Source organism: Pongo pygmaeus, chromosome 5, assembly GCF_028885625.2.
Source record: "Pongo pygmaeus isolate AG05252 chromosome 5, NHGRI_mPonPyg2-v2.0_pri, whole genome shotgun sequence".
Classification (NCBI taxonomy): domain Eukaryota; kingdom Metazoa; phylum Chordata; class Mammalia; order Primates; family Hominidae; genus Pongo; species Pongo pygmaeus.
Window position 1 is genome coordinate 27413761 of NC_072378.2, and position 27432 is coordinate 27441192.

Genomic DNA, 27432 nt, shown 5'->3' on the forward strand with positions numbered 1-27432 from the left:
TGTAGTCCCAGCTACTTGAGGGGATGAAGCAGGAGGATCGCTTGAGCCTGGGAGACTGAGGCTGCAGTGAGCTGAGATCACTCCGGCCTGGGTGACAAAGTAAGACCCTATCTCAAAAGAGAAAAGAAAATAACAAATATGATGATAGAAAAAAGTTTAACAAGGGTTAGAAGACAAAGTTGAGAACATTTCCCACAAAGAGGGACAAAAAAGAAAAATCGAAAAATAGAATAAAAGATAAGAAAATTAGAAGACAAGTCTAGAAGTATCAACAATGTGATTGAAAGTTTCATGGAAAGACAACAAAGAAAATATACAGGGAAAACTATTAATGAATGCAATAAAATTTCCTTTTCTCTTTTTTCAATTTTTTTATTTTTTATTTTTTATTTTTTTGAGATGGAGTTTTGAGTTTTGCTCTTGTTGCCCAGGCTGGAGTGCAATGGCGTGATCTCGGCTCACTGCAACCTCCACCTCCCAGGTTCAAGCGATTCTTGTGCCTCATCCTCCCAAGTAGCTGGGATTACAGGCTTGCACCACCACGCCCAGCTAATTTTGTACTTGTAGTAGAGACGGGGTTTCTGCATGTTGGTCAGGCTGGCCTCAAACTCCTGACCTCTGGTGATCCGCCCACCTTGGCCTCCCAAAATGCGGGGATTACAGGCATGAGCTACCGCGCCCGACCTTTTAAATTTTCTAAACCTAAAAAGGATCCAAAGGATCCACCTACTGCCCAGCACAAGGGACCAAAACAAACAAACAAAAACAAAAACAAAAACAAAAACAAAACAAAACAAATACAAAAACAAAACAAAACAAAAAACCAAGAATTATCCAGAGTGTCTATTTTAGAATGGCATTCAAATTCATTACCACACTGATAACAAGAACACAACAGAGTAATGCTCGCAGAATTTTAAGATAAAATTATTTTCACACTAGAAATCCCTACCTGACCAAACTAAAATCATTTATGAAGTTTGAATAAATATATTTTCAGAAATGCATCATATTTTTTAGGTCATAAGCGGGAAACAGAGACCTCATAAGGACTTAAACTCCAGTGTCTTTCATGCAGGGAATTGGTTACAGAGGTGGTGGAAGATCAAAGAAGCCAGTTGAGGTGGGAGGTAGAAATCTGAACCCAAGGGGTGGGATCTCCCTCTGGAGCAGGCAGGTCTGGGAGGATCTGGAGCCATGGAGGAGACACAACTGCTGCCAGAAATGCTGCAAGAAACAGGGAGGGAAAGCAAGAAATATCCTGACTTCTTCTTCCCTCTACTTCTCAACATTCCTTCATTGTCTTCTATTGGCTGAACTCAGGCAGAAGTCAGTGGCCATCAGTGGAAATGCAGCGGCAGGGGCCAGCCACTGGCACTACAGAGATGACCAAGGGAGTGGCTAGGAATGCATCTGAGCACAAAGAGGCTTGAGATTGCCAAATGCAAAATCTCAAAAAATTTCTCTTTTCTCAGAAAGCTGTTGGAGGATCTTCTCCACCAAAAATAGGGAGTAAACCAAGAGATTTGTGACTTAACAAAAAAACGATTCAATACAGGTGAGTGGTAAAGGGGCTGGCTCTTCGGCAGATGGAGAAGCATCAGCATGATCTCTATAAAGCAGACCTAGAGATTAACCAGTTCAGGTTGGACAAGTTTTAAAAAAAGGAACTGAAAAATGACCAAATTCAGAAGTATTTTGCAGCACTGGAAGAGAGTTGCAGGACAAATTAGTATTAGAAACACAGAAAGGAGGCAAACAAACAAAAGAGGCAGTATTTTCAAATCAGGAAAAACAAGAGAATGTAGTTACAGTATACAAGTGATCCTGCGGTGAACAATATTTCCATGGACATAATAAGGAAAACACTTAACATTATTTAGCCACAATACTATGATACAAATACATTGAAAGATGAGGGTAGATAAGTGTATTTGTGTTTTAGGCTGTATAGAAGAACTATATATCTTTTCTTTCAGAGTGGGAAGTCTTTAGATATCTGTATCAATCAGGACATGAGCAGGAAGTGGAATGTTTACTTGAACTAGAAAAGTTGAGGATAATTTATTTAAATTATTATTTGCAAATAAATGGGCAGCATGTAGGGCAATAACAAGGGTTTTATGGATTACTGGAGCTAGTAATCCGCACTACCCTTGAGCTTGATGGGCATAAGATGGAGCCTGGGACCTACTGCTCTTTGGAGAGGGCTGTGTAGAGAGGCTTCCTGGCAGATGTTGGGACATTTCCTGGGGGATTCAGACTGCAGCCAACAGATCCAGAGGATAAATATACCAGCCTCACTCTTCACCCTCCCTCTGGATCTCTCGTAGGTATTCTCTTGACCAAACTCAAGCAGGAGTCAGAGGATAAAGAAGCCCATTGAAAATGTCCATACTGATCAGCGCCAGGGCAGACAACAAGATGCAGGATGGGGCCAGGGTACCTGGATGATATGCAGCACGAGGTCTAAAATTGAGGAATCAAGAAATAGCAAGGCAGCCAGGTGCAGTGGCTCATGCCTGTAATCCCAGCACTTTAGGAGGCTGAGGTGGGTGAATCAGCTAAGGTCAGGAGTTTGAGACCAGCCTGGCCAACATGGTGAAACCCCATCTCTACCAAAAATACAAAATTAGCCGGGAGTGGTGGTGCGTGCCTGTAATCCCAGATACTCCGTAGGCTGAGGCAGGAGAAAGGCTTAGAATCTAGGAGGCAGAGGTTGCAGTGAGCCAAGATCACACCAGCCTGGGTGACAGAGCGACACTCTGTCTCAAAAAGAAAAAAAAAGAAAGAAAGAAAAAAGAAAGAAAGAAAGAGCAGGGCAACAATAACAACCACAATCAGTTGTGCTTATGAAGTGTCAGGCACTGTTCAAAGTTCTCATTGAATTCTCTCAATAACCCGTAAGTGTTCTTCTTATTCCAGCTTTACAGTTGAGGAAACTAAAGCACAGACAGATTAAGTTCCTTGCCCAAGGTCATAGAACAAGGAGTGAAAAGCAACTGGACAGTTGCTACTAGGAAACCTAAATTCAGTTTAGAGAGAGTTTGGAACAGGAAAATGCTGTGCTTCTTTGTTTTTCTTATGATTTTATTTATATGAAAGATCCAGAATAGGTCAATCCATTGAGACAGCATGCAGACTGGGGTGGTTGCCAGGGGTTGTGAGGGAGGGAGGAATGGGGAGAAACTGCTTAATGAGTAAGGGGTTTTACCCTGGAGGGATAGAAATGTTTTGGAACTAGATAAAGGTGGTGGTTACACAACACTGTGAATGTAGTGAAGGGTATTGAATTGTTCACTTTAAAATGATTAATTGTGAAAAAACAAATCAACAAAAAAAGGCTGTCTTCCTTAGTACTCCTGAACAAATGCAGCGTTAATCCACTGAGTAGAAGTACTGAGGTGTCAGCCTAAATCAGTGGTTCCCAATCAGAGGTGATTTTGCTTCCCAGAGGACATCTGACAGTGTCTAGAGACATTTTTGATTGTCATAACAAGAGGTGGGGAGGATACTACTGAGATCTAGTACGTAGGGGCCAGGGATGCTACTGAACTTCCTACAATGCACAGGACAGCCCCCACCACAAAGAATGACCTGGTCTAACCTGCCAGTAGTGCCAAGGTTAAAAAACTCTAGAGTAGACGATCAGGGGCTGAGGGTGAGAGGGGAATAAGGGCACCGAGGTATAAACCGACTAAAAGAGCTCCCTTCTATCACCCAGGAAAGAGGTTGAGAGTGGAAAGGCAGGAGACTGTCTCTCCCTTTCTCTTTCAGAATAGCCCTGAAAATCAGTGCAACCTCGGACATCCATGGTTAAAAGTCAGACCCAGTTTTGGAAATGGCTGGGAAGGGCGGCTTTCTGTTACTTCTCAAGCCGACGAAATTGCTCTTCTTTCTTTGCTCAGACGCTTTCCTTCTGCAGACTGCCTTTCCTGACAAGAACAGAATCAGACAGTCTGTAGAGTGGTCCCGCCCCGAAGCTGAAAAATAGTGTACAAAACTGGCACGGGGTTTCCACTGCACAGCTCCAATGTTCCATTTGCTCTGGCGACAGATCTTTCGGTGACCTTCGAAAGCGGCATCGAGATTGACGATGTATAAGAATCTGCCGCCAGAAAGCACTGCATGTTGCCCAAGACAGTCACAGACATCGCAGTTGCCTGGGAGTCAGGAAACTCTACCACCACGTTCTCGCTGCTCCATCGCGCCATTTCCCACTCTCGGCCGCCGCGGCCCCAGGACCGCGCCCTCCCATCCACCAGACCCAGGTCCCCCGGCCCTCTGAGCCCTACACAGCCCGCGAGTCAGCCCTGACACGTCCAGTCCCCTGCTTCTTTGTGTTTTGATAGAAAACAAAACAAAACAAAAACAAAAACAAAACAAAACAAAAAAACACCTTGCCAATCCATTTGGCTTATAAAATCATGTATTGTGCACATTTATTATAATGATAATAATTACATAAGAAATAATTTGGGAGAATGGGGTCCAAAATCAGCTATAGTCATGAGGGTTGCACCTGGAAGAGGCTGCCTCTCTGATGCTCAGAGTTTGAGAATTCGTCCTTAATGAATAAATGTATATAGTGCAATTTTGAAGTGTATACTTTCCTTATTTGAACAGGATAGAATCAGCATTAAACAGAAACCAGTACAATTCTCTATAACAAATTATCTCAGTAGAGGTCCAATAACCCTGTGATAAATATGCACCTGTTCTTCTCCACTGTCTGACCTACTTATGTCTGCATCAAGTATCCCCAAACTGCTCTGTCAGGAATATACACCCCAAGAGCCCTCTGAGAACTGGTTTAACTAGTATTTTGGCTTGTTTTGGGTGCACCCGTGACCTAATTTACAAGACCAAGATTAATTAAATGTTCATGCACAATTAAAAGACAATTTTACTTCAGTAGTATGATGCTTAATTTCTGCTTATAGAATTCATTTTTTATTAGTTAAAAATTATGCTAGATGACATACAGAGGAATATCAAATGCAGAATTCTAGCCTGAGATCCACGGACCTCAAGTGTTTCATGAACACCTTGAGATAGTTTTCAAAATGGTATATGTGTGTATCTAGGGGCATCTTTCTGAGAAAGGGATTTCCTAGATTTTATCCAATATGATCTGGAGTCCAGAGCAAAAAAATATTGTACAAATCTTTGCTCTCCTAACTTCTTGACATTGGGAATTTGAGGGAGAGGAATTTTCCATCAGCATTTTGTTTTTTGGGAAATAAATAAAATGACTATGAGCAAACATGAAGACAATTCCCAAAGACTGGTACCAGTAGCTCCTGGTGCAGAACCAACTTCAGCATGGCAGGGAACAAAGAAATGTTCAGTTATACTGAGGGGCAAAAGGACAATGGGAATCTCCTAAGTTCCCCAAAGTCACTTCTGTCACTCCGTGATGTTTACAGTTCAAAGCAGATACTTGTGCTCCTAAAACAAACAACCTTGAAGCCCTGGCCAGATCCACGGTCTCAGTCTATCCTTCAACTTTTTCTCAGCTCTTCTTTTACTTCCACTATGGTATGGCCACCCAGACAACCAGTCCACAGACTACACCCCTATCTTGTATCTCATAGTATGTGAAAAGGTTTGGGCCAACACTGTCTTCTAAATACCATCTTCAATCCCTGCCTAAACTCAAATATCCAGCTTATTTCAGCTTCTCAGTTTATCTAGGCTGTTAGCTTCCAGTCACCTGCAGTTTTCCCTAACTTTCTCTGTGTGGGTGTTACTTTCTTCACAGTTTTTAGCCAATATCCCATCACTACAAACTGAAATCTCCACAGACAGGGCCAGTGCTTAGTGTCCTGCTCAATTCTGTGTCCACAGCACTAAGGGCAGCAGTGGGCATGTCACAAAAATTTGTCCTTCCTATTTTCAAGTCCTTATACTCTCAGGTCAGTTGTGGGCTGTGCAAGCTGTGCCACTAGGTCTGATAATGTGGCTCATTAAGCAAAAACAGGAGAGAATTGTACCGATGTACATTGCAAACCAGGGTTCTGAATTCATTTTGAAGAAATAACTTCATTTGGTCACATTTTTGTTCTTATTCCCATGAGCAATAGTTTCCATTTAATTGGGAAGATAGAAAGGAGAGTTCCCATATATCCCCACACTCAGTTTTCCTTATTATTAAACTCTTACATTGGTATGGTCCATTTGTTACAAACAATTAACAAATATGTATACATTATTATTAACTAAAATGAATATGTTAGATTTCCTTCATTTTTACCTAATTTCCTTTCTCTGTTCCAAGATCCTATTCAGAATTCCATGTTATTTTTAGTCATCATGACTCCCTAAGCTCTCTTGGCTGTGGCAGTTCTTAGACTTTCCTTGATTTTGATGATCTTGACAGTTTTGAAGAGTATTGAGCAGGTATTTTGTAGAATATCCTTCAACTAGGATTTGTCTGATATTTTTCTCATTAATAGATTGGAGTTAGGGGTTCAAGAGAGCAAGACTGCAGAGGTAAAGTGGAGTTTTTTTGCTTGTTTGTTTGTTTTGAGACAGGGTCTCCCTCTGTCACGCAGACTGGAATGCAGTGGCACCATCTCGGCTCTCTGCAACCTCCGCCTCCCGGGTTCAAGAGATTCTCCTGCCTCAGCCTCCTGAGTAGCTGGGACTACAGGCATCTGCCACCACGCCTGGCTAATTTTTGTATTTTTAGTAGAGACAGGGTTTCACCATGTAGGCCAGGCTGGTCTCGAACTCCTGGCCTCAAGTGATCCACCTGCCTCGGCCTCCCAAAGTGCTGGGATTACAGGCATAAACCACCATGCTTGGCCTAAAGTGTCATTTTTATCACATTATATCAAGACTATATACTATCAACATGGCTTATCACTGCTGCTGTAGTGCTTTTGGGATTTATTCATTGCTTACTTTCCCACCCTTTTTCATACTGGATTCTGTAGAGCAATCACTATGCAGAGCCCACAATGAAGGGGTGGAGTTATTTGGAATTCTGCTCAGGAGATTCCTTGAAAAACTGAGATTTGTTGCACATCAGGGAAGCTGTAGGGATTGGTTTGAAGTCTTCTATTTATTGTTGCTCAAATTGTTTCAGCTTTGACCATTACAGGCATATATTTTTAATTTTTTTTTTTTTTTTCAGAGAGCACAGAACTTGGTACAAGCCCTAGCCCTTAGAAATGCTCATCTTAAATTTGTTACATGGACCTTCAGTTTTTCAAAAGCCTCCAGTGGGCTAGATTTTTATTGAAAATACTTAGGATCCTCATGTTTCTTGTTCCCGAGGCTCCTGGAAACCAGCTTTAGTTATCCCGTTTGGTAAGAGGGTTTCATTCTGTCTTGCTTTCTGGTAGTGAGTGGATCAGAAAGTCATAGGGCTGGGAGAAGATGGACTGGATGAGATATGTACGGATATTCTCTTTGCCACTGTACAGCGGCCATTGCAGCTCCTGCAGCAGAGCACACGGCCCTACGGGCGGTGCCCATTTTAACCTGGTAGTGACAGTGCCGCCTCATTTAAACAGGAAGGATTTTTGTCCATGACACTAGATGTCTCTAGGCAATAAAGTAATTTTGGCAGATGCCGATACCTCTCATGTGATCTTGTTGGGAAGGTTCAGATCCTATCACCTGCGATTATTTACTCTTAAAGACCCTCTGCCTCCTTCCTCAGCCTTTCTATTTGACAACATAAGATCGCTTTTATCTCCTGCAATGAACACTCCTAGACAAGTCACGTCCGGGTCTTGGCATCAGTAAATTTTTACTGCTGAATATTTTGGGAGAGGTTCACAGTTAATCCCATTGAAAAAGACCAAGTCAAAGCTTTATCAGTGAGAAACTAATTACAAAATCCTGCTTTGCAAATATTCGAGCTTTTAACGGTGCTTTATTGTTTGGTATCCACGAGGTGGAGCCTTCCTGGGAAGCAGAAAGCAGCTTTTGGTGTCCTGTTTTTTGTTTTTTACCCTCGGCAACGCCACGGCCGGGACTAGTTGACAAGCCGCCTCAGTTGAAGTCATCCATAATTTATACGTTACGAAATTGAACTTTCCAAAGTGTTCCTAGCGTTAGGAGCAAAGAACGCCGGACAAACGCTCGGGAGGCGGCGAGCCTCGCGGTTCTTCCAACAACGCAATCTGTCAGCGCGGCTAGGTTGGTGCCCTCTCCCCCTGCATGGGGGCAGCCCGGCTTAGGGCCGCAGAACCGAGGCTGGGGTCCCGCAGGCTGTTGCTAAGAGTCTAGGGGAGGCACGGACTTACCTTATCTGTCACTGGAAGCCGATTTGCTCTTGGATCTTGCACGAAGAGCCCTGTGCGAAACGAAAAGGGAACTTGTGTGATGGCGGCAGATAACGAACATGAGGGTAGAAACTTCGGTTCTCAAAGGCAAGACAGCTTGAGTTCTGAAATGAACATATATTCCTTCAGGGAGGCATGTTAATAACACTACATGCCGCAAGGTTCCATGGTGTAATGGTTAGCACTCTGGACTCTGAATCCAGCGATCCGAGTTCAAATCTCGGTGGAACCTATGGGGTTTTTTTTTTCCCTTGCTTCTTCACTATTTTTTTCTTTCTAAAATAAATTTCCCTCTTAGATATGATTGGCAGGAATCTCTAGTTCATATGAACCCAAAGTATGACGCGGGCTCTGTGCGGGGCCCACTGACTCTCTGCTCTATGTTCAGAGCAGGAGACCCTTCCTCTTACCTCCTTCCTTTTACTACCCTCCTCACCACCACCTAACAGATATTCTAATACCCAAAATAATTTGAGTTAAGTTAAACTTTTTATTTGATTTATTGCTTTATGAAATGCGGTTAATTCACTTCAGAGGACAAAAAGGACTCAACAGATTTGAGGGAGAAGAAAGATTCTTGTATGTATCTTTTTCCCAAGAGAATGAGGCTTTATAATGCCTTTTAGGTGCAATCACTAGAATTTATAGGTGTTTCATTTGCCACTGAGAAACAAGGATTCGTGAAAATAAATCTGTACTTTAAATAAAAATTGCTTAAACTCTCTTAGGTATTTGAACACTATTGGATCCTCACTTGGTAACTTCAATCACTGTCAACACGGTAAGTAAATATCCAGATACACCTTCTAAGTGCTCTGTTGGTCATTTCTGTGACATTAACCCACCACACAGAATTGCTGTCAATGCTGAATATGTCCCATAGAATGATAGAGCTTTAAAATTGTATCCTAGGATGCCTCTGTGATTATTTTGTCTTCATAAAACTAAATGTCTCTTGTTGCACATTAGTTTATTTTCTGGTAAATGTTTGGATTTGTCACAACTTAAGGAAAGACAAAGAAGTTACTGGGTCTCTGAAGAAGTAAGGCCAAAGTGCTTTCCTTAGTTTGATCTTATCTATTAGTATTTATAAAATTGTGTATTTTAATTGTGGATACCGGGTATCAGGCTATATATTATAATCTTTTTTCATTTAATCTTATATTGCTAAAATTAATCATCTCTTTTGTTGTATGTAGCTACCATTCATTCATTGATTTCATGTTAGCTGCTGTGTAATATGAACATGCCACAGCTCATTCATTCATCTTTCCATTAATGGGAAACCTAGAGTTGTTTATAATGTAAATTTGATTTTGAATTATGGCAATTCTTGGGTCACAAAAATTAAAAATTATTTTACTGCAGAGGAAATCCCTGATTCTGCAACCATACATTTAATGGAGAATTTATAACTTTGAGTTGTCATTTTCATTTTCCAAATGCTTCCACACATAATGATTATTCACCCTTTTATATTGTACTACCCATTCCTTCTGTTCCTCATGCATTTTCTAGTGTTAACTGCTAGCAGCATTATGTTCCCCAGCATGGAATGCCTTTGCTGGGCTTTATGCCACCACTGCCTCTAAAAGCTTAAATATCTAACTGCATTTAGCAGATATCTATTCATTACCCTTACCAAGGCAAATGTTGCAAGAAAATAGATGCTTACCCTTAATTTAGATGGACCTAATTTGCTTCTAAACATTTCTTCATAGACTTTATTATACTTGCATAAAGATTTATCATGATAAAATACATAATTTTGGAGTTCTTCTCCCTTGTTTATAAACATGTTTCTTCTGAAAGAAGAAATACAACTGATTGGCAAAACTTAGGGCACATGCCTGCCATCCTAGCTACATAGAAGCCTAGGAAATTGTTTTAGACAGTTTGGACGACTATAACTATATAATGTTTATTGACTTAAACAACAAACATTTATTTCTCACAATTCTGAAGTCCGGAAAACCCAAAATCAAGGTTCCAGCTGATTCAATGTCTGGTGAGCCCTCCCTTCTTGATTTGCAGCCTACTGTCCTCTTGCTCTATCCTCACTTATACTGGGGGGAGAGAGAGAGAGAGAGAAAGAGGGAGAGAGAAAGAGAGAGAGAGAGAGAAGGAAAGAGAGAGAGAGGCTTCCACATATGAATTTGAGGGGGACACAAACATTCAGTCCATAGCAGGAATTTAGTTATGACAGTACCATTGAGGATGCACAGTTCATTGGTAGAGAATTCTCCCTAGTCATATGAAGCCTCAGGCATATTAGACCACTATGTTCATCAATATGATTATCTATAATTTCTTTTCTTCCTAAACTTTTCTTTTTCCATCAATTTTCTCTTTCATTATGATTCAGCCACAGAATCTGTTAAAATAGGCCGGGCACAGTGGTTCATGCCTGTAATTTCCACAGTTTCAGAGGGTGAGGTGGGTGGATCACTTAAGGCCAGGAGTTGGTGACCAGCCTGAGCAACATGGTGAGTCCCTGTCTCTACAAAACTAATATTTGTTAAATAATCTGTTAAAATACTAGTTAATAATTACTAAATTTTGAGATGTAGAAACAAAATGGAACTAAAATGAAAAATAACAATAATACACAAAGTGGGATGTTGTAATAAGGATCAAATTATACTGGAGTCATTTATCATAATAAAAGATAATTTTTGGAACTGTTTGCTGAAGTTATAATTCATGCAAATGCTGAATGAATGACTATGAAATTAGTACTTGTCTGAGGTCATGGCCAAAGCTACACAGTAGTGCCCCTTTGCTGTGAATAAAATGCCAGGATGTAAAAATTTAAGAATTTTATTGAAAAACTAATTATTATTAGCATTATATTAATGTATTATATTTTATATTAATATATTACTATAATAATTGTATTATAATCAAAACTTTACTAGTCAAAATTTCAAAGGTTGATATTATTGTGTATCAATATCATTTACTAGATTTTTCTTCAGTCACCTTACAGCACAGCTGGGCCAAAAAATAGATGCCCACTTTTAACTTAGATGGACTTCACTGCTTCTAAACATTTCCTCTTTTCTTCAAAGACTTTATTATACTTGCATAAACAAAGATTTATCATGATATAATACAACATTTTGGAACGTTTCCCCCTTGTGAAAGTTTAATGTGACAAAATAGACATTTTGCTTTTAAATTATTTTGACAAAATGAAAAAAATTGTCAAATAGAACTTTTGTTTAAAGACTCAAGGTTAATATAGAAAATAGTTTTTGAAGGTATTTTTAAATATTCTAGAAATGAAGAATTAAGATATAATTGCAACTTTATTATTTTCATTTTATTCTAACGTAAATATTTATAATATTTGTTGAGAATAAAAGTATATGATGTTCTTCCTATACAACAATCTAAAGAACTCTTATATTTATAGTAACTTCCTTATATTAATTTCAATTTTATTAATTCTTAATGTTACATAAAATAAAAAGTTTTTCACAAATTATTAATTATTGAAGCATTTTATCCCTAAAATAGTAAAAATCCATTCATATTTCAATGATTGACAGTATCTTAACAAATAAAGCTCACAAGGAGATTTTCACTCTATGCTTAATAGCTAAAATTCTTATTCTTGTACTAAACAATAATGGTACTAAAAAAAAAATAAATAAATAAATAAAATAAGACAACTATACTATTCAGATAATAAAAGTAAACCTAGCTTTTTCTGCCCGTGGACGCTGCTGAGGAAGCACTGTTAAATGTCTTTCTTCCCATTGCCATCATATCTAAGTCAGCGTCTCCTAAGGAGCCCGAACAGCTGCTGAAGGTTTTCTTTGTCATTGGAGGGTTGAGTTCTGTATTTTTTTGTTTTTGTTTTTTTGAGACGAGTCTCCTTCTGTCACCAAGCTGGAGGAGTGCAGTGGCGCAATCTGGGATCGCTGCAACCTCCGCCTCCTGAGTTCAAGTGATTCTCCTGCCTCAGCCTCCCAAGTAGGTGGGACTACAGGCGGGCACCACCACACCTGGCTAACTGTGTGTGTGTGTGTGTGTGTGTGTGTGTGTAGTACGGACGGGTTTCACTATGTTGGCCAGGCTGGCCTCCCAGAGTGCTAGGATTACAGGCATGAGCCACTGCACCCGACCAGGAGGGTTGAACTTTGAAACAACCGATGAGAGCCTGAGGAGCCGTTTTGAGCAATAGGGAATGCTCACGGACTGTGTAGTAAAGAAAGATCCAAACACCAAGCACTCCAGGAGCTTTGGGTTTGTCACATATGCCGCTATGGAAAAGGTGGATGCAGCCATGAATGCAAGGCCACACAAGGTGGATGGAAGATTTGTGGAACCAAAGAGAGCTGTTTCAAGAGAAGATTCTCAAAGACCAGGTGCCCACTTAACTGTGATAAAGATGTTAAAGAAGAACTGAAGAACATAAACTAAGAGATTATATTGAACAGTACAGAAAAATTGAAGTGATTGAAATCATGACTGACCAAGGCAGTGGCAAGAATAGGGGCTTTGCCTTGTAACTTTTGATGACCATGACTCCATGGAAAGGATTGTCATTCAGAAATACCATACTGTGAATGGCCACAACTGTGACTTTAGGAAAGCCCTGTCAAAGCAAAAGATGATTAGTGCTTCATCCAGCCAAAGAGGTCGAAGTGGTTCTGGAAACTTTGGTGGTGGCGTTGGAGGTGGTTTTGGTGAGAATGACAACTTCGGTCGTGGAGGAAACTTCAGTGGTTGTGCTGGCTTTGGTGGCAGACATGGTGGTGGTAGATATGGTGGCAGTGGGAATGGCTATAACGGATTTGATAATGATGGAAGCAATTTTGGAAGTGGTGGAAGCTACAATGATTTTGGCAATTACAACGATCGGTCTTCAAATTTTGGACCCATAAATGGAGGAAACTTTGGAGGCAGAAGCTCTGGTCCGTATGGTGGTGGAAGCCAATACTTTGCCAAATCATGAAACCAAGGTGACTATGGCAGTTCCAGTAGCAGCAGTAGCTATGGCAGTGGTAGAAGATTTTAATTACTGCCAGGAAACAAAGCTTACCAGGAAAGGAGAGTCAAAGAAGTGACAGGGAAGCTGCAGATTACAACCGATTTGTGAACTCAGCCAAGCCCAGTGGTGGAAGGGCCTAACTGCTGCAAAGAAGACATGTATTAGACAAATACTCACGTGTATGGGCAAAAAACTTGAGGACTGTATTTGTGACTAATTGTATAATAGGTTATTTTAGTTTCTGTTCTGAGGAAAGTATAAATCATTTCAACAAAGGGTTTTAATGTAGTGGTTTTTTTGTTTTTTTTTTTTTTTTTTGCACCTATGCTGTTGAATGCCAAATGTAATAGTCTAATCACGACTCTGAATAAATGTGTCTCTTTGAAAAATGTGCTGTGTAAAGTTAGTCTACTCTGAAGCCATCTTGGTAAATTTCCCCAACAGTGTGAAGGGAATTCCTTCAGGGTGATGCCACATTCTATTTGGAATTTGTATACGACCTGCTTGGGTTGGAGAAGCCATTATCTTCAGTAACCTTGGTGTAGTTGAACTGATAGTTACTGTTGTGACTTGAAGTTCACCATTAAAAGAGTTCACCTGGCCAGGCACAGTGGCTCACATTTGTAATTCCTGCACTTTAGAAGGCTGAGGCAGGAGAATCGCTTGAACCCAGAAGGCAGAGGTTACAGTGAGGAGAGATCGTGTCATTGCACTCCAGCCTGGGCGACAGAGTGAGACTCCATCTAAAAAAAAAAAAAAAATAGGCTCAAGGATTCCAGAAATAACATGGAAGTGGATATGTGGCTATTTGACCTTCATTCTGGACTGGGGGTAGGGGATTCTTTACAGCCTGGGGCAATGAAAGTCTCAGCTCCCTATTCTGCTTTCTTCGAGAAGTGTGAGTGTGTGTGTGTGTGTGTGTTGGAGGTAGAGGGAATGCACCTTGTTACAGCTTGATGGAAGTCTAGACTCCCCACTTTGCCTTTGCTGTTGTGTGTGAAGGTTTGGACGACAGTTTTTTTTTTTCCTTTTCCAGCTTCCCAAGAGCAGAAGTCCCTAGAAATGGAGTTTGTAACTCCATTGAATGCACAAAATTAGCTAAAAAAAAATCACGTCATAAAACAAAACAAAAAATTTAAAAATGTAAAAATTTTAGAAGTAGAGTCAGGCTTTGGCCGGGCGCGGTGGCTCACGCCTGTAATCCCAGCACTTTGGGAGGCCAAGGAGGGCGGATCACGAGGTCAGGAGATAGAGACCATCCTGGCTAACTCGGCTAACTCGGTGAAACCCCGTCTCTACTAAAAATATAAAAAATTAGCCGGGCGTGTTGGCGGGCGCCTGTAGTCCCGGCTACTCTGGAGGCTGAGGGAGGAGAATGGCGTGAGCCCGGGAGGCGGAGCTTGCAGTGAGCCAAGATCGCGCCACTGCACTCCAACCTGGGCAACGGAGCAAGACTCTGTCTCAAAAAAAAAAAAAAAAAAGTGGAGTTAGGCTTTGGTCCAAGAATTCATTAAAAGATTATTATTATTATTATTATTTTGAGACGGAGTTTCGCTCTTGTTGCCCAGGCTGGAGTGCAATGGCATGATCTCAGCTCACTGCAACCTCCGCCTCCTGGGCTGAAGTGATTCTCCTGTCTCAGCCTCCCAAGTAGCTGGGATTACAGGCATATGCCACCACGCCCGGCTAATTTAGTATTTTTAGTAGAGACAGGGTTTCTTCATGTTGATCAGGCTAGCCTCAAACTCGTGACCTAAGGTGATCCGCCCTCCTCGGCCTCCCAAAGTGCTGGGATTACAGGCGTGAGCCACTGCGCCCGGAAAGACTATTATTATTATTATTATTATTATTATCATTATTATTTTATTATTATTTTGAGACGGAGTCTCGCTCTGTAGCCCAGGCTGGAGTGCAGTGGTGAGATCTCGGCTCACTGCAAGCTCCGCCTCCCGGGCTCACGCCATTCTCCTGCCTCAGCCTCCCGAGTAGCTGGGACTACAGGCGCCCACCAACACGCCCGGCTAATTTTTTTGTATTTTTAGTAGAGACGGGATTTCACCGTGTTAGCCAGGATGATCTCGATCTCCTGACCTCGTGATCCGCCCGTCTCGGCCTCCCAAAGTCCTGGGATTACAGGCGTGAGCCACCGCGCCCGGCCTAAAAGATTATTTTATATTAGGGAAGTGTTCTCAGCCTCCTGTTCATTTGCCCTTGCTTATTGTGATTCTGTGTATTATGCAGCACAAACATTCACTGCCTTTTCTTTTCTTTTTTCTTTTTTTTTTAGACAGAGACTGGCTCTGTCGCCCAGGCTGGAGTGCAGTGGTACAATCTTGGCTCACTGCAACCTCCCCCTCCCAGGTTCAAGTGATTCTCCTGCCTCAGCCTCCTGAGTAGTTGGGATTACAGGCATACACCACCACACCTGGCTAATTTTAGTATTTTTAGTAGAGACAGGGTTTCACCATGTTGGTCAGGCTGGTCTTGAACTCCTGACCTCGTGATCCACCCGCCTCGGCCTCTCATAGTGCTGGGATTACAGGTGTGAACCACCCCGCCCGGACTGCCTTTTCTACCCTTAGGGACACTATGCTGTATTAACTATCTTCACAGCTCTGTAAGTTAAGCCCCCTCTGCTTAAATAGCCAGATAATCCTTATTGTATGGCTTGTCACCCATGTTTTCAACTTAAAAACACATGAATCATCACACAAACATTTTACAACGTCATCCGCACCATAGAGATTTTTAAAACATCTATCTCAAGAACTCATATAAAAACCAGAAATTTTTAGCAATTATATGTCACTTTGTTTCAGAGACTCCTTGAGCACTCATGCCACTCAAGCTGGGGTCCTCCTTGCCAGCTTGGCAGTGAGTAATATAGTTGTCAAATCACATTTTACCATCTGCTTTCACAGACCTCTTCTGATGCCAGCTGTGAAAGTTTGGGATCTCTGGAAAGCAAACACTAAAATGCGTTAGAAGTGCAAGAGGTTATTGACAATAATGCCCATAACAATAAACAAAGAGGAAAAGGAAAGATGAATGCAGGAAGAGCTTTCAGACCATGATGTGGGTCTGGCATGGGCAAAATTAGAGAAGGAAGAAAGTAGGATTGGGTAGAAAAAGCCTAGGTTTTGGCACAGCTCTGAGAAAGTCTTGTCCAGCTTTGGTATAAAGATTGCCCTGGATGAGACCCCAGTCAAGCGGAAATGGCCAGGCTTTAACGTACACCCACTCTGCTCACCAAGAAGAAAATAACCTCAGTTTGAACACTGTAGAAGACGGTAAAAGTGCTGTAGCTGAAGATGGTAAAAGTGCCTTGGAGGCTGGCAGCTGACAGCATTTCTTGCAACTGAAAACAAGTTCTTCCTTGAAGGAAGATTTGAGCAGCGCACCTCCATGGCCACAGAAATTTTACAATACACATTTAATGATATTTCAGTATCGATAAAGATTATTTAAACAAATCTATTTACCTAAATGACAAATACAGAACACTACACTCAACTAAAAAATTATTTATTAAAAGATATTGTATTGTGTATATTTGATGCTTACAACATGATGCTATGAAATATACGTACATAGTAAAATGATTGTTCAAATGAGGCAAATTAACATGTATCATCTCACATAGTTACTTTTTTTTGGACAAGAGCATCTCAACTCTACTCATTTAACAAAAATCCCTAATATAATACAATTCGATTCACTAGAGTCCTCATGTTGTACATTAGCTCTCTAGACTTGTTGATGCTACATATCTGCTACTTTGTGTCCTTTAACCTACATTACCCTATTTCTTTTCTCCTCACCCACCCCTGGCAACCAATTTTTTATTCTCTCTGTATGTTTGACCTTTTTTTTTTTAAATATATATCCACATATAAGTAAGATCTCACAGTATTTTTCTTTCTATGTCTGGCTTATTTCACCGAGCATAATATCCTCCAGGGTCATCCATATTGTGGCAAATGGCAGGATCTCCTTTTTTAAGGCTGAGTAATATTATACACACACACACACACACACACACACACACACACAGATTCTTTATCCATTAATTTATTGACAGACATAGGTTGTTTCCATATCTTGGCTATTGTGAATAGTGCTTCAGTGAATGTGGGAGTGCAGATGTCTTTATGAGGTAGTAATTGTATCTCCTTTGGGTTTATATCCAGGAGAGGAATTGCTGGGTCATATGGTAGTTCTATGTTTAATTTCTTTAGAAACATTCATGCTGTTTTTCATAATGACTGCACAAATCTACATTCTCACCAACAGTGCAGCAGGGTTCCCTTTTCTCCACACCCTTGCCAACACTTGTTGTCTCTTGTCTTTTTGATAATAGCCATCCTAACAGGTGTGAAGTAATATCTTATAGTGGTTTAATATTGCATTTTCCTGATGATTAATGTTGTTGAGCACTTTTTTCATATGCATATTGGCCCTTTTATGTCTTCTTTAAAGAAATTGTCTGTTCAGATCTTTGCCTATTTTTCATGAGACTGTAGTGCTGCCAGTTGTGCTCAGAAGGTAAGTCTCTTTGACCATTTTTTAATCAGGTTGTTTTTCTGCTATGGAGTTATAAGTGTTCTTTATAAATTTTGAATATTAACTCTTTTTCCCCAGTCCATAAGTTGCCTTTTTATTTTGTTGATTGTTTTCTTTGCTGTGCAGAAACTTTGTAGTTTGGTGTGGTCCCATTTATTTATTTTTGTTTTTGTATCCTGGACATTTGGCATGATAAAAAATTATTGCCAAGGCCAACGACGAAGAGCTTTCCCCCTGTTTTCTTATGGAAGTTTTGTGTTCAGGTCTTACATTTAGGTGTTTTATCCATTTTGAGTTGATTTTTGTGTATAGTATGAGTCTAATTTCATTCTTTTGCATGTGGAAATCCAGTTTTCCAAGCATCATTTATTGGAGATTATTCTTTCCCCCATTGTGTCCTCTTGATGCCCTTGTCAAAAATTTGTTGGCAGTATATGTTTGAGTTTTTTCTGGGCTGTCTATTCTGTTGCATTGGTCTGTTTCTGTTTCTATGCAGGAATGATTATGCTGCTATCAGAACAATATGTCTTGATTATTTTAGCTTTATAATATAATTTTAAAGCAGCAAGTGTGATGCCTCCAACTTTGTTTTTCTTTCTCAGTATTGCTATGGCTATTTGGGGTGTGTGTGTGTGTGTGTGTGATTCCATATGAATTTTAGGATTATTTTTTCTACTTCTGTGAAGAATGTCCCTTTGGAATTTTGATAAGGACTGTACTGAATTTGTATATTGCTTTGGATGGCACGGACATTTTAACACTATTAATAATTCTAATTCATGAACATTGGATATCTTTCCATTTATTTATGTTGTCGTTAATTTCTTTCAACATTTTATAGTTTTCAGTGTAAAAATCTTTCATCTCCTTGGTCAAATTTATTCCTAAGTATTTTATTTTTTGATGCTATCATAAGTGAGATTGTTTTCTTGATTTGTTTTTCAGTTAGGTCATTATTTTTGTATAGAAATGCTACTGATTTTTATATGTTGATTTACATATTATTTTTAAATACCCTTGGTGGACCCTAATGCAAGTCTTTAAAAATGTGCAAGGATTGAAATGACACAGAATATATTCTGTGAGCCCAGCATAATAAAAATAAAATCAATATCAGAAATAAAATGGAAAACTCCAAAATGTTACTAAATGAAAAAACACTCATCCAAAGCCATAGCTTAAAGAAATCACATTTAGTTAAAATGAATGATAAAATAAGATATATAAAAATTTGTGTAATGCAGCTAAACTGTGCCCAAAGTCTAATTTATAGTTCTACTTGCATATGTTAGAATAAAGATGTTTTAATATTTGATGTTAAAGCTTTTTTCTGAGTAATTTAGAGGAAAACAGCAAATTAAAATATTAGAAGCAAGATTATAAAAAGATAGAACACACACACAAAAAAAACAAACAGAGAACATCAACAAAGCCATAAACAGGCATTTAGGGAGGATTGACAAAATTGTTGTTCTAAATCAAGGATTGTTCAACAAAAGGAAGAGAAAACAGAAAATACTAATACCAGGAATAAATATAGGATAACATTACATTTTAGTATATGGACATCAAGAATATACTAAGAATACAGTATGAACAATATTTTGTAAATAGATTTGACAAGTTGGGACAGATTCCCTTCAACAGATGATTTACCAAAACTGACAGAATAAGAAATTAAGACCTTGAGTTTACTCCTCATCTCTCTTTCTTCTACCTGGAAACCGTACTAAGTGAGTAAATCTACTTTTTGTTTCCCAGAATCGTTTGTGAAGCTCAGATAAGCATTCAAGGGGCATTTAAATAAGCGGGAACTTTAAAAAGAAAAAAAAAGTAGTAAAAATCTTGATTTGAGATGCAGGGGGAGTTGTTTATTGGAGGTCAAAGGGGGAGTTGTCAAGAGGAAAAGAGGAAGTTTCTTAGAGGCAATACCAGGCTCTCAAACTGACAATAAGTGGATTTCTAGTGTATCCTCTTACTAAGTGTAGCCTCTTACTGAGCTACGACTGAAATACTAGTGTATTTCCTTTCAGTAAATAGAAGTGCATCTCATTTCTTTTATTAATTGCAGAATCTTCCATTATATGGATCTTCCAAAATTTATTTTAAAAGTCAAACATCGATGGCCATTTGAGGTTGTTCAAATCATTGCTATAACTCAAAATCCTGCAGCAAATGTCACAGCGTGTCGCAATTGTTGCGGGTGTCTCCTGGAACACCATCAGAAGCGGATGGAGCAGGAAGCTTGGTCTCTGGGAATGCCTCCCGCGTAGTCTCCTTCCAACAAAACATCGGAATAGGGGGTCCTCCTAGGTCTGCGGATAAAGTGTTACTTGTCAGTTTGCCACAACAACATGATAGTCGTCTAACTGATGTCAAAAAATAAGAAACATTGACAGCGAATACACTTTTTGGCAGAAAATTTGACCTTTCCAAGGGAGCTAAAGTTCAGTACAGCGACTTATGCTAATAGACAAAGAGCTCTTTGTGTAGTCGTGGCCGAGTGGTTAAGGCGATGGACTAGAAATCCATTGGGGTTTCCCCGCGCAGGTTCGAATCCTGCCGACTACGGTCCCTTTCTTGTTGGAAAGGGAATCTACTGACACCTTGCCAGGTTGAAAGTCTGGTGTCTTGCCAGGTTGAAAGTCTGTTATTGTCTCTCAGGAAGAAGCTTGCTTGTTCCAACCTATAGGCTTTTCCTCTTCATGGACCCACTAAAAATACTCCATGTCTCTGAAACAATGAGGAAAAGTCATACAAAAAAAAAAAAAAAAGTACTTCTATCACAGTCGTATTGATGTTTTCCTTTGCCCTAAGAAGAGCTCAGGGTGATGTTTTTCTGTTTCCTGAAACAGATGCCCCATTTTGAAGACAGCTTTCCTTAGAGAAAAAAATTGCTAGCAGTGTTTGTGTCTCACAGAATTGTCCCCTTATTAGGGATCTTCTCCAGTCAAGCAAATGCCCTGGTTTAATGTGGAAAAGGAAATTCCAGGAAATCCATGATCAAATACAAGTGAAAGCGACCCACAGGCATGGTCACCAAGATGAGAATCTATATTGGGCATTTATAAGCAAACCACTACATAATAAAAGATAATTGAGTAAAGCAATTTTTTTCATAACCCAATTAAAAAAAAAATCAACGACGTCAAGTGGAGTGGCCTGTCCTGGGGTCCAGGACAGTGGTGAAGCAAGAGTGACTAAAACCAAGGTGAGGTTGTGATTATATCCTGAGCACAGAAAGAGCCCCAGCTCAGATGCAGAATCTCATTGTGATGAACAATTATGGGTTAATGTATTGACCAAAGAATGTTGACCACAGCTGAGTACCTTCCTAGGAATTCCTAAGGGAATTCATGCATCACTGCCTTGGCAGCTTAAGTGGAGCTTGTCCTCACCTCTCTTCTGCAAATCTTCAAAGAGTTGTGATTTATTTTACCTCATCCAAGAATGATTCTAATATTTTTTCATAAACAGAGAGCTGGCCCTGTTCATTGATAAAATACCAGATCCTTTCTTCTTTTATGTGTCTCTTTAGAGCACTGCATTTCAACATTAGTGGGGCAGTGACAGTAAACTGCCGCAAATCCTCTACTGAGCAGTGCAGGCAGGAAGAACAAGACTTGTCTCAGTGTACGGAGATTCAGGTTTCCAGAGGAGGAGCCTGATCAGTTCTCCTAACCTCTCCCACATCCAGCATGCAGGTTGCTTTGATTCGGAAAAACAATCTAATAGAAATCTAGAATGTGAAAGCTAATGAAATGCTAAAGCGCTTTTGTGGAAATAATTCCTAATAGTAAAGTTAAGTATTCCATCTGACATATATGTTCAGAAATTGAAAATATAAATTTGTTCAAAAAGATATCTTAAATGGGTGGGTACAGTGGCTCACGCTTGTAATCTCAGCACTTTGGGAGACCGAGGCAGGCAGGCGGATCACCTGCAGTCAGGAGTTCGAGACCAGCCTGACCAACGTGGAGAAACCTCGTCTCTACTAAAAACACAAAAATCCGGGCGTGGTGGCATATGCCTGTAATCTCAGCTACGTGGGAGAGTGAGGCAGGAGAATCGCTAAAACCCCAGAGATGGAGGTTGCAGTGAGCCGAGATTGCGCCGCTGCACTCCAGCCTGGGGACAAAGCAAGACTCCGTCTTAACAATGACAACAACAACAACAGAAACATATCTTAGAGAGGAGTGTTGGTAGCATAAATAGGAGCTTCTCTCCTTCTGGATGCTTTTTTCTGGACAAGCCCATGCAGACTCAAGTTCAGGTTCTGGGGCTGGAGCAGAGATCTTGAGCAAGGATTGATCTCACAGAATTTTGCCTTGTAGAAGAACTGCATGTGATCTAGTTTCTGAATAATGCCATCGAGTTCTAGAAGGGTTTTGTTTTGTTCTGTTTTGTTTTGTTTCTCTTCCTACTACTAAGGAAGAGAAAAGGTGTCTTATAGACAAGAACGTAACATGGAAAACGAGACACACTGATGGACAGTGTCATGAAAACCAGTGTTACAGTCAGCGCAGAAAAATAAGGAAACACAGTATGGTGCCTACAGTAAATAACACTGTAGTGTATATCTCTTTAAAAAAATTTCTTAATTGAAATAGAAATGAGGTCTCCCTGTGTTGCCCAGGCTGGTCTCAAACTTCTGGCCTCAAGTGATCCTCTCACCTTGGCCTCCCAAAGTGCTGTGATTACAGGCATGAGGCACCTTGCCCAGCCACATAGTGTATATTACAAAATAAACAGAAAAGAATGTTCTCACCACAAAGAAATGATAAGTGTTTGAGGAGATGTATATGCTAAATACCACGATTTGATCATTATACAATGTATAAATGTAACAAATCATCACACTGTACTCTGTAAATATGTATAATTATTGTGTCAATTAAAAACAAGATTAAAAATAAAAAATACAGTGAAACAACTGTTCCCTTCTGTGAATACTTGGCTACTAAAAAATTGTCAATAAATCATGAACATGTAAAATTAATACATAAATAAAACAGGTGCATGTCTACCTAAAGCAAATAACTTTCAAGGCCTTGCCTGACCCATGCTGCTAAGGGTATTGTCTAACTTATTTTTATTTTTTCTTTCATATTTTACTACATTTAGAGAACAAACAGTACCACTTTAGGGATCTAGTTCTATAAGCTGCCTTTTCATTGCTCCATCTTCAAAGCTCACAGAATAATGGAAGACACTCTGCGGTTTTATTTGTCTTCCACCTCAACTGTGGACTCCCTCACTGCTTGCTTGATTTTCACTAGAGGGGCTCATGAATCAGACCGTGGCTTCACATGTCATTTCCCCAACTGCCAGGTTGTTCCTGCCTTTTTTTCTTCTTCTTCTTTTTTTTTTTTTTTGAGGTGGAATGTTTCTCTGTCGCCAGGCTGGAGTGCAGTGGCGCAATCTCAGTTCACTGCAACCTCGGCCTCCCAGATAAGCGATTCTCCTGCCTCAGACTCCCTAGTAGCTGGGACTACAGGCACGCACCACCATGTCCAGCTAATTTTTGTATTTTTAGTAGAGACGGGGATTCACCATGTTGGCCAGGATGGTCTCGATCTCTTCACCTCGTGATCCTCCCGCCTTGGCCTCCCAAAATGCTGGGATTACAGTGTTCCTGCTTTTGAGTGTGACGATGTCAAGATAAAAGGACATCATCCTTAAAGGGAAAGCATTAGAGAAAGAGCCATGGAAAACACAAGAGTTTAAAATACTATTCTCATATTTCAGGTTTTATGGAGAGTTCTTTTCTAAAATAGTTTGAAACTTACTTGGGAACAGTGTTCTGTGGTCTGAACTGCTAGGCAGCTCCTACAGGGTCCTTCCAAGCTCTGCTGCAAAAAAAATTTCCTTGGTACCAAGAAGAATAGAAGATATACCAAGAACTGATCATTATTGTACCATCAATGGCAAAGGAAAGGTGAGAGAGAGTAGCCATCCCAGATTATTAGCCTAAAGGGCAGTGGGGAGAAGCAAATGGCCTTTACTAGAGTAAAGAATCACAGGTCTCAGAATTTGACCCTACCCAGCTGGACTCCAGCGTATGCTATAGCCATGATGCAAATACAATTTTATTGCATTGTAAATTTTCAACTGTTAAAGGAGGCATTTCCAAGTGTTCAACTGACTGTGACTGCTTGGAAAAAACCTATGCTGCAAAAAGAACTTTGTATTCTGTGATTCGATGGATAGTGGTCACTGGTTTAACAGAAGAAAATGTCACTGTCTTCCCTCCCCTACCCCGCTTCTTGACCTTCACCCCCACACCCCAGGGAGAGTCCATACATCCCTTTAGAGCACCTTGGCCCACTTGCCCACTTGCCCACTTGGAGGGAGACAGTAGAAAGAAGACGTTCTGGTAAGTGGGATTTTTTAAAAAGCTGATATTAAACAAAGGAGTTTAATCATTCTTACCCACAGTCTCAAAGAGAAAAACATATAAAGATCAATTTTAACATTAGTTTTAGATTACAGTGAATTTTAAATTTAATTCTGACATACAACCATCACCTTCTATACAGTATAGGCTCTGGACTGTCTGCAATCAATATATAAATAGGTTTGATCTAGCAAATCAAGGAAACATTATTCTACATAAATACAGACCAAGAATGTAGAGAAGGAAAAGAATTTCTCCAATAGAAATTTAAAAACTAGAGCTTGCAACATGAGGAATACAATTTTCTCTCCTTCAGTAATTGAACCGCCTCCTCAGACCCAGTAATAGCTAGTGGCTCTGTGGGCAGCCACTTGACTGGCTTAGAACTGTTCTAACAGAATATAACTTAGAAGGAGGACAAAGAATGAGATGAGTAAGAATTTGGACTGAAACAATCAGCAGATTCAAGTAAAGCAATATACTAAACTAGGTTCTTACTGTGAACTAAACATTCAGTTAGGAGCTCGAGAAGGTCATTCTTTCTATAAATAGTAGAAAATAGGCTGGACGCAGTGGCTCATGCATGTAATCCCAGCAATTTGGGAGGCCGAGAGGTGTGGATCACCTGAGGTCAGAAGTTCGAGAGCAGCCTGGCCGACATGGTGAAACTCCGTCTCTACTAACAATATAAAAAATTAGCCAGGCATGGTGGCAGGTGCCTGTAATCCCAGCTACTCGGGAAGCTGAGGCAGGAGAATCGCTTGAACCCAGGAGACGGAGGTTGCAGTGCGCCCAGATCGTGCTGTTGCACTCCAGTCACACACACACACACACACAAAGTAGAAAATATTAAATTTTTGTGGTGGGCCAGGTGTTGTGCTTAGTGCTATAGACACAAAGGTAAACAAAACACAAGCACAGTTGCTGACCTCATGGTGATTGGTATCTATTAGGAGGAATATTCTACAAATATAAACAAGCCCACACAGGGAGAGTTTAAGGAAACTGCTTGTGACCAGCAGCATAATGGCACAAAGAGGGTGGAATACACAAATAAAAACGAAAACTGCAATTTCCAGGTGGGTGAGCACTGGAAAGTTTGATTGGGGAAAAGTGTGAGTCTACCATTTCTCAGGTACAAGATTTATGCTTGTGGGCCTTGATCATTAAAGGAGAATGATTAATTCTGGAGGGCAACAACATGAAAGAAAAGGGAAAGATTAAGTTTGGCAATGAGATTAGCAGGATGGCTCAGATAAAGCCTGGAAAGTCATGTGCTTTAGGTATGCATGTGCTTGCATTGGTCTGTGAATATCAGAAATATACTTGGACCACGGCACTGAGCACAACAATTTCCAATAACGCTTTTCACCTTGGTATAGTGGTGAGTATAGCTTTGCCACTGGGGAAACAGATGCTTGGCCTGTCTCAGAGAATTTTGTAACAATTAGAGACGTCTCTCATATATGTATTTTATGCATTTCCCAAAACAACAAAAAGCAGTTGGCAATTCTCTCTTCCACTTCATGGTCATGAAGTTATTAGGAAAGAGATGTTTAAATTCTTAAAAATTCCAAGGCACAGCCAGATAAGGTACTACATGTCTCTATAGTTACAGCTTCTTGAGAGGCTGAGGCAAGAAGATCGCTTGAGCTCAGGAGTTGGAGGCCAGCCTGGGCAAAATAGAGAGACTCCTGTCTCTTTGAAAAGAAAAATAAAAACTCTAAGCCAAATAGAAAAAAAGGTATGAACTCTCTCACTTTACATGCCCCCTGATAAAAAACAATTGGAGAAATCATTATCAAGGAGTTCACAAAAACTGTGGAAGACCATGGAAGCTGAGCAGAGAATCACCTGCCTTTTGAATTCCCTTCCATGTCAAATAATCGAATTTAACTAAAAGGTTCAAAATTACCAGACGTGATCTTAAGCATGAAGCTGCTTTAAAAATATTACTCTTGAGGCCGGGTGCAGTGGTTCATGCCTGTAATCCCAGCACTTTGGTTAGGCCGAGGCAGGTGGATCACATGAGGTCAGGAGTTCAAGACCAGCCTGGCCAACGTCGTGAAACTCCGTCTCTACTAAAAATACAAAAATTAGCCAAGCGTGGTGGCACGCATCTGTAATCCCAGCTACTTGGGAGGCTGACGCAGGAGAATCGCTTGAACCCAGGAGGCTGGAGGCTGGAGGCTGCAGTGACCAGAGATTGTGCCACTGCACTCCAGCCTGGGCGACACAGCAAGACTCCATCTCAAACAAAAAAAATTGAATTTAAAAAAAATCACCTTTGAATTGTGGCCATATGATTCATTAATCTCAGCCTTGTAAATTAGGAGACCAAAATTACACACACACCCAAAGCTGAGATACTAGTCAAACCAGTTCTTTGAGTTTCTCTCTCTTTTCTGAGAGAGCTTATGGGTGTTGGTCCCTCACGTTATCCTTTGGGACATTAGAATGACACATATATAGGTCCAGCAGAAGGGAATAAAACCTGGCTGGTTAAGGGATGATTAAAACCTCTACTTAAATTCCTTTTCAACCCTTACTGTGAGACCTCCACTCAGAGGAAGCCCTCAATTTAGGATATTTTTCCTTTCTTGCTGAGAAAAGAAGCAAAAGGGAGACAAAAGCAAAGTAATGCTCTTTTTCTTAACACTTTATGAGTATTCTGAATTCTGTGTAATTTAAGCCCAGATTTTTTCACTGAGTTTTATCTTGTTTATTGTGCCACTTGAAGGTGATACTTGCCATTGCCAATTTATAAATATTTCATAAGCAGCATTTTATTTAGAATTTCTTGTTGCTTTGGAAAACAAAAAGATACAGGGAAAAAATAAGCTCCTAAACTGTACGACGTAAAATTTAGGAACTCCTAAAATATAAGGTAAAAATTAAAAAAAAAAAAAAAAAAAAGTCCGGGTTCGGTGACTCACGCCTGTAATCCCAACACTTTGGAAGGCCGAGGCGGGCGGATCATGAGGTCAGGAGATCGAGACCATCCTAACACCGTGGGCTAACACGGTGAAACCTCGTCTCTACTAAAAATACAAAAAATTAGCCAGGCATGCTGGCGGGCGCCTGTAGTCCCAGCTACTTGGGAGGCTGAGTCAGGAGAATGGCCAGAACCCGGGAGGCGGAACTTGCAGCAAGCCGAGATCGCGCCACTG

The 27432-nt window shown here is 40.3% G+C and overlaps 1 protein-coding gene and 2 non-coding genes across 3 annotated transcripts; all 3 read left to right on the top strand.

Annotated features, from left to right (window-relative positions):
• The first annotated feature begins 8460 nt into the window (after window positions 1-8460).
• Window positions 8461-8532, top strand: TRNAQ-CUG (transfer RNA glutamine (anticodon CUG)). The gene has a single exon. It is a non-coding gene; the product is annotated as a tRNA-Gln (tRNA).
• A 3963-nt stretch (window positions 8533-12495) lies between these two features.
• Window positions 12496-13266, top strand: LOC129038057 (heterogeneous nuclear ribonucleoprotein A1-like). Its single transcript, XM_054490595.1, has 2 exons — window positions 12496-12690; window positions 12862-13266. The coding sequence occupies exons 1-2, from the start codon at window positions 12496-12498 to the stop codon at window positions 13264-13266; spliced, it is 600 nt and encodes a 199-aa protein (XP_054346570.1).
• Window positions 13267-20354: 7088 nt separating this feature from the next.
• On the top strand, window positions 20355-20436 carry TRNAS-AGA (transfer RNA serine (anticodon AGA)). Its single transcript has one exon. It is a non-coding gene; the product is annotated as a tRNA-Ser (tRNA).
• Window positions 20437-27432: the final 6996 nt, after the last annotated feature.

What these genes read in the sequence shown, in the direction of transcription:
- LOC129038057 (XM_054490595.1), top strand. Translation starts at nt 12,496, where the DNA reads ATGCTCACGGACTGTGTAGTAAAGAAAGATCCAAACACCAAGCACTCC. An exon ending in GACCAGGTGCCCACTTAACT is followed by an intron (nt 12,691 to 12,861) that starts GTGATAAAGATG and finishes ATTGTCATTCAG; the next exon opens with AAATACCATACTGTGAATGG.